Source organism: Lotus japonicus, chromosome 1 (assembly GCF_012489685.1).
Source record: "Lotus japonicus ecotype B-129 chromosome 1, LjGifu_v1.2".
Lineage (NCBI taxonomy): Eukaryota > Viridiplantae > Streptophyta > Magnoliopsida > Fabales > Fabaceae > Lotus > Lotus japonicus.
Window position 1 is genome coordinate 39,763,354 of NC_080041.1, and position 8,298 is coordinate 39,771,651.

General features: G+C 42.5%; 1 protein-coding gene across 1 annotated transcript; it reads left to right on the plus strand.

Annotated features, from left to right (window-relative positions):
- Nucleotides 1-4,927: 4,927 nt before the first annotated feature.
- On the plus strand, nucleotides 4,928-5,470 carry LOC130735651 (secreted RxLR effector protein 161-like). Its single transcript, XM_057587575.1, has one exon. It carries the CDS (start codon nucleotides 4,928-4,930, stop codon nucleotides 5,468-5,470), a length of 543 nt encoding a protein of 180 aa, XP_057443558.1.
- The last annotated feature ends 2,828 nt before the right edge of the window (nucleotides 5,471-8,298 follow it).

Genomic DNA, 8,298 nt, shown 5'->3' on the forward strand with positions numbered 1-8,298 from the left:
ACCTTTTTGACCTTGGTTCATGAGCCTACCCTAATAGCCTTTCTATCCACACTCAACATCTGCCACTCAACCCCAAGATCAGATATTTTCTGGCCAATTTCGCGATTGGCTCGTTTACGAGTCGAACTCGACTCGTTTTCGAGCCGAAAACACTACCGAGTGAGTTTCTCGACCCTATATCGATATTACAGTCAAAATTCTCGAAATTACGCGTAGTTCATCGTAATGATAAGGAAAATATTTATTTCATACTCGAATAATAATTTAATGACAATCCACACTCTAAGCGAAACCGCATCAGTTTGACTGTTTTCTGAACTGCAGCCGAATTCTCCGACGAACGAAGAATGAAACACTTGGAAAATATCTTCAATATTAATAATCAAAATATTACTTTCATTAGATAAAATTCATCATACAAGGTCATACCCATAAAGATCACATTAACCGATCATTAAAGCACTAAACTGAGAAATTGACCGAGTTTATTTCTCTTAAACTTTCACGGGTTTTACATTTGCCCATGTTGCTCGATTGGAATGAATTAGATTGTTGTTGGGAGTAGCATGTCTATTGAAGTTCAAGCTGTACCTATAACACCCCGATTTCCGGGTGTCACTTTAGTAACCAAAAATAAACTTTACGCGGAAAACAGGTAATTTTTTTTTTCGTTTGATTCCTTTTAAATAAAGCGATAGAAAATAAAGACATAACCAACACTAACTAACCAATATACAAATATATACACATGTACAGCCTCAGCTGCACTCTCCCGTCACGCGCACTCGCAGTGACTCCAAAGTAGTGTGCCCGCAAGCAAATATATACAGAACCAGAACTGTAAGTAAAAGTATCAAATATACAGTCATCCAAGAGAAAGTCGGCTCCAAAAATGGCCTGAACAAAAGACCCTTATACTCCGACAGACTCTCTGTGATCCTCCTCAAAAGAACCACACAAAAAGCCACACATCGGGAACCTACCCTGTCCCAAAAAGTAAGACGATCAGAGCTCTACACAAAAAATGACGCTGCCTAACCTACCCTCCCAGTCCAGCTCAAAGCTCCTCCTTCTCATCGCTGCTCGGCGAGTAGCTGTCCCCACTGCTCTCGGAGTCAGAGTCGGAATCCACTGTAATCATCTCGGTGTCCAAGTCCACGACCTCCCTCCTAACTGTCTTGCGCACCGTCCTAGTCGAGCCGGTCTCAACATCCACCTCTCCTGTAAGAACATCCTCCTCCACCACCCTAACCAAGGGGTCCACACGGTAGCCACGTGGTGAAGCAAAGGAAAAGAGACGTGAGGCAGATGGGACAACAGACTCCCTCTTCGGCCGCACAAGCCTAGAGGACGACGCCACGTCGGTAGGATCGATAGCAGTAGCAGGAGGTGGCGCAACAGGTGCAGCAGCAACAGGCTCGATCTCCGCTGGGTCCTCGTCATCAGAAGATGAAGCAGGAGGTGGTGCAGGTGGTCCTCGACCAGTACCTGGTCCACAGTGAACTGAGGGCGGCAAGTCAAAACTCAGCTCCATACGCCGTAGCACTCCTCTCGTCAACCGTCCACGCTCGTCGGTCCGGTCCTCCATGACCCTTCCCCGGTACGTCGCTCGGTGACCCGCAACATCGATCACCCAAGCGGTGGGGGCATCACGATCCACCAACTCATACCTGATCCCCCCCGAGGGAGAGACCATCGAAAACCAGTCGGTTATCGACATCTGGCAGCAGGCCGACCGCCCAAACACAACCATGAAACCAAAGCCAAAGCGCTAGGGTCAACTCACGGAAATAAGTAGATATACAATCAACATGTGATAGGGTATAGATATATATGTTGTTATATATACATATAAATAATCCTAGCATGTTATCAAACAGCACACAACTCCAGTCAGAGTGAATGTATGCGTGAAATGCAATCAATATGATCCGGATATTTGTGACGCGTTCCCGTTCGCCACAAGTGAAGCATTCCCGTTCTTCACTAGTGAAGCATTCCCGTTCTTCACTCTTGGTGAACCATTCCCGTTATTCACCGTATGATGAACCATTCCCGTTATTCATCAATAATGCATTGGTGAACCATTCCCGTTATTCACCAAATGATGCAATGGTGAACCATTCCCGTTATTCACCATATAATGCATGATGCAATATGGTTAGCCAAACATTGAATCGTCCTCACAACACAAGCGTTTAGCTCAAGCCCAATATCAAGACAAACCCAAGAGTTAGTGTCGGTCAATACAACACAACTCGGAGTTAGTGTCGGTCAATACAACACAACTCCAACAACAAAAGAACCCAAGGGTTTAGTGTCGGTCAATACAACACAACCCCAACAACAAGAGTACACAAGGGTTTAGTGTCGGTCAATACAACACAACCCGAACAACAAGAGTACTTAAAGTACTCGGTGACTTTCAATCATCACTGTAGCTCACCTCAGTGGCTTTCCCCAAATCCAAAACCCACAACAGAAGTCGACTTTTCCCCGTCTTTCATAAATATTTTCCCCTTCAGTTTTCCTATGCTTAAACGTTAATAAAAATTGTTTCAATTCGAATTAGTCAAGTTATGAGTTTATTTCTCAAAGTCTAAGTTTCCCAAGTCTTTAGTTTTCGAAATTCTAATCATTCTAATTTTCCAAAAACCCTCCAAAAGAAGTTTCCCGGGGAAAGTCTAAGTATTCCAACGAATACCAACGAATGGCTAAGTCTCAAACCCCACATTTGAACTTGCCTAGGGTTGTCCATCCAACCCGAAATACCAACTTCAATCAGTTCAGAGGTTCCCCACTCCGAAGTCGCGTCAAAAACGCACAATTCAACAATATCACAATATCACAAGTTATGGAAAACATCATAACATCAACTCATCATCATAATCAACATCAAAGTAAAGCATAAGTCGAATCCATCGACGCCTATCATGCAGTCATAGCTAATAGTAAGTTGCCCTAACCTCGAGCTGCTCCAGCCTCGTGATCTAAATCTCCTTCACACAAATGCTCTGAAACTCCCAAAGTTCCTTCAACTGAACCTCGGAGAAAAACAAAGCAGAATCCAAACAAAATCGATTAGTTCGATCGCAATACAACACATTAACGATAGACAAAGCATTAAAGCTTCAGAATACAACAATCGGATACGAAAAGACAAGTTTTCGAAAACGAAAACTCCCCCCTTCACTACATAGCTCTCGGCCATAAGGGAAAAAGGGCTCCGGCTCTTTTTCTTCGATCAAATCTGTTTACAAGGTAGTTTTAGGGTAAAACTAAGGCAAAGAAACTGTCGGAAAAATTTTCGGACGATCGGATCAAAATACGGCTATCCAGGGGCGTTTTGGTCCAAAATAAAAGCTCGAAAAATCAAAGTTATCAGTTCGGAAAACAAATTTGACAGCAATGATCCTAACGACATCCGTGACAACTAATCCTAAAGGCACGAAGTCAGATTACGACTTTTCAACAGAAAAGTTTTGAATTGTGCGACAAAAAGGGTTTTGAATCAGTTTTTCAGATCCTTGACAACTCAATCCATATCGGCGAATACTGACGAAGGTTTTAGGCTCTTGGGAAGGTAGGGAAGATAACCCAACAGAGAAATCAGGAAAAACGGACAGTTTTACAAAAAGCTCGAAACTTTGAGCACAGAAACGACTACAGAAAAGCAGTAGAAACAGTGATCAGAGGTAAGAATCAAGCTAGTTACCTCGGTACCTCGAAGTAGGAACGAACTGCGCGAAGATCGGTCGAGTTTCGACGAAAAATTCTTCTCCCTTCCCTCTCCTTGAACTCGCGGCCTCTTTGGAGCAAATGAGGAGATATTTTGAATTTTTGAGCTATTTATAGGCAGGTGAAATCGCGGGAAAATGAAAATTTCGCGATTCCGATTTTTGCAGCACGTTCACCGATGAATTCTAAGAGAGATTCTGGCGACAGAATTCCAGAACTCAAAACAAATCTCTGACATTTGGGAAAAACGATATCTAAAATCTCAAAAGCGGTGTAAGTTAATCTGTCCCGAAAAACTACTTTTTGCTGTGATGGTCAGACGACAAAACTTTGTTCTGAAGAAAGATTGGAAATGTCGAAACAAATCTGACAACGCGAACGGAAACTTCGTTAAAAGTCTCGAATAGAAAAAGTCTTCATCCAGTGATCAAATCTAGGGTTTCGAAGCAAAGAAATTAGCGTCGTCGGACTTCCGAAAAGTGAATACTATCGTGCGTACAGTCCAGGGTTCCGAAATGAAACTCTGGTCGAAGGAAAAATAAAGAGAACCTTTAAATTTTCCAAGGATTCGAAATCTCACTTAAAACGTTGCTCTAAAAGTGAAATTAGCCTATTCTGGACACGCTCGCCATAAGGCAGGTGTGCAGACGACTCGCACTAATTCCTAAAGCGACTACGCAACATTCCTCAAGCAATTCCTGAACTTTCTTCTTCATTAATCTTTCTCAAACATCAAACTCCTGTCACGCTTACACTGATTCTACGCGTGAGTCGGAAATGAACTTGTTCTGTAAATCCAGGTCTTACAGTACCAGATGGATGTAAAGAGTGCTTTCTTGAATGGATATCTGAATGAGGAAGTCTATGTAGAACAACCAAAGGGCTTTGCAGATCCAACCTTTCCAGAACATGCTTACAAGTTGAGAAAAGCACTGTATGGATTGAAGCAAGCACCATGGGCTTGGTATGAAAGACTGACTGAATTCCTGATGAATAAGGGATATAGCAAATGAGGAATAGACAAGACCCTATTTATGAAAAATGATGGTGGAAATCTTATGATAGCTCAGATATATGTAGATGGATTTTGTTCAACATGGTTGAACATTTTGTTCAACATATGAAATCTGAGTTTGAGATGAGTTTGGTTGGTGAATTAAACTACTTCCTGGGATTGCAAGTAGAATAGATGGAAGACTCTATGTTTATTTCACAGAGCAAGTATGCCAAAGAACTAGTCAAGAAGTTTGGTCTTGAAGGTTCAACTAAGAGAACTCCTGCAGCTACTCACATAAAATTGACAAAAGATGATAGTGGTCCTGATGTTGATCAAAGTCTTTACAGAAGTATGATAGACAGTCTTTTGTACCTCACTCCTAGTAGACCTGACATTGCCTTTGTTGTAGGAGTGTGTGCAAGGTATCAAGTTTCTCCTAAGGAAAGTCATCTTGTTCAAGTAAAGAGGATTATCAAGTATGTTAGTGGAACAAGTGACTATGGTATTTTCTATGCTCATCATACAAATTCTAGTCTTGTGGGATACTGTGATGCAAATTGGGCAGGAAATGCAGATGACAAGAAGAACATTTCAGGAGGATGTTTCTTTTTGGGGAATTACCTTATCTCTTGGTTCAGCAAGAAACAAAACTGTGTTTCTGACACAGCGGAACGCACAAGGGTTTGCAAACACAAAACCCTAAGTAACAGAAAACTAGAATCCACCAGGATTTGAGAAAATTCTCGTTTTTTTGATTGTCAATAATAAACTGAAATAGGCTATGCCTTACAAGTCCTTAAATAGGAAAAGAAAATATCCTAACAGAAAAATAAATAATACCCTAAAAGATCCTAATTAAAAATAAAAGATCCTAATTGAAAATAAATAAGTTCCTCACAAAAAATAAGTAAGATCATAAAGATTCTAACTTAATTAAAAAAACATAATAAATCCTAAATTGATTTAAAAATACTAAAAATAATAACTTCCTAATTAATTGCTCCTGCATTAGACGGAAACACGCGCAACATCTTCATCAAAACGCGCAGCAAGCCTGTTTATGTCAGTCTCGTCCACCTGTAAAGAACTCGACCCCGAGTTCTCTTCTTGATAAAGAGCCTTGTCTGCATGGTACTCGTGAATATCAGCCACATTGAAAGTTTTAGAGATATTCATATGATCCGGGAGATCCACCACATAAGCATTATCATTGATCTTCCGAGTCACCTTGAATGGCCCGTACTTGCGCGCCTGTAGCTTGTTGTAAGTACCTATTGGGAACCGCTCCTTGCACAAAAACACCATAACATCATCTCCCTCATTGAAGACCTTAGCCCTCCGGTGTTTATCAGCAGCAGCCTTGTTCCTCTTCCCAGCAGCCTCTATGCTAGCCTTCACAGATTCCTTAACAGCAACAACCTCCTTGGCCATGGTCTCAGCTGATGCACTATCGCCTGGTGCCTTAAGAAGCTTTAGTAAATCCACCACATGCCTTGGAACAACAGTATAAACTACAGAAAAATGGGACTTTCAGATAGCTGACTGTACAACACTGTTATAAGCGAACTCTACTTGAGAAAGTGCCACATCCCACTGTTTTGGCTTATCACCACATATGCTCCGAATCATATTCCCCAAGGTCCTGTTGGTGACTTCAGTTTGGCCATCAGTCTGCGGATGAGCAGTAGAACTGCGATTTAACTGCGTGCCAAACATCCTCCAAAGAGTGATCCAAAAGTGGCTGAGAAATTTGGTATCCCTATCTGAGGTAATCGTCAGGGGAACTCCATGAAGGCGCACCACCTCCTTGAAAAACAATTTGGCTATGTTGCTTGCATCAGCAGTCTTCTTGCAGACAATGAAATGTGTCATCTTGGAGAATCTCCTGTAGAAGGTAGCCAATCCATGAAAGCTACGGACTTCAGTCACTGACTTGGGTGTTGGCCAATCTCTGATTGCACGAATTTTCTCTTCATCAACATGGATCCCCTCAACTCCAACAATGAAGCCTAGAAAAAGTAATTTGTCGCTGTTGAACGTACATTTTTTTTTTAGATTAATGTACAGCTGGTTCTCCTGTAAGACTTGCAAAACCTGCTTCACATGCTCTAAATGCTCTTTCTTTGTTTTACTGTAAATCAAAATATCATCAAAATAAACTACAACGAAAGAACCAATGAAGGGACGAAGAACCTAGTTCATCAGTCGCATAAAAGTGCTAGGGGCGTTTGACAACCCGAAAGGCATCACCAGCCATTCATAAAGACCATTTTTGCTCTTGAAAGCTGTCTTCCACTCATCTCCAGGTCTGATTCTGATCTGATGGTAGCCACTGCGCAGATCTATTTTGGTAAACACCTTAGAACCAGCCAGCTCATCAGGCATGTCTTCCAAGCGGGGGATTGGGAAGCGATACTTGATGGTGATCTTGTTGATGGCTCTACTATCCACACACATTCGCCACTGACCTCCTTTCTTAGGGACAAGGAGCACAGGTACAACACATGGGCTCATGCTGGCACGAATAAAGCCTTTCTTCAACAAATCTTCAATCTGCTCCCTCAAGATCTCATTCTCCTTGGGACTCATGCGGTAATGGGGAAGGTTTGGCAGGACAACACCTGGAATCAGGTCTATTTGGTGCTGGATGTCGTGCATGGGAGGCAGCTCATTAGGCAGCTCCTCTGCAGTTAGCTCCTTGAACTCTTCCAACACTTCTAGTACCTCTGCTGGGATTGTCTCCTCCTCCTTCACAACATTCAGCACGCCTTTTATCACAACTGGGCAGAAATATTTAATTTCTTTCATAGCGCCATCAAAATCCTTCCCATTCAGCACTAGGAAGTTAGTCTTTTTCTCTTCCGAACTCTGATTGAAATGCAGAACAGAAGCTATGGCAATCTTGTGATCGCCCCAATTGAACAGCGTCACATTAGCCTTTCCTCTGTAGGTAATGTCTTTGTCATACTGCCAGGGACGTCCTAGTAACACGTGACAAACATCCATGCTCACGACATCACACAACACCTCCTCTTGGTAATGCTTTCCCATGGAGATTGGTACCTTGCACATCCTGGAAACCTTCACTTTTGTGCCTTTGTTCACCCATCCCAGGGTGTATGGTTTGTCATGAGGTTCAGTTGGCAGATTCATGTAATCCACCAGTTTTTGAGAAACCAGATTTTCAGTGCTATCATTATCCAGGATCAGGTTACATACTTTGTTCTTGATAGAACAGTGAGCACAGAATAAATTCTTCCTTTGGCTGTGGTTCTTGGATGACAGTAAAATTCGTTGGAGCACAAAGTTGACTCTATCTCCGGACTCCTCTTCAGCAAATTCAGCCCCTGCAAACTCATTATCTTCCTCTTCCCCGTCAGTGTCATCATACATAATGGCGGCAGTAGTCCTCCTCGAAGGACAAACATTGGAACGATGACCCTGTCCACCACATCGGTAACACTTGTCCCCGGTTGGCTTCGTATAGGGGTTTGCTGATTTCTGGTTCGGCGCTTTGTTGGGCTGCACGTCGCTTGAGTTTCCAGAATCTTTCGCGACTGGAC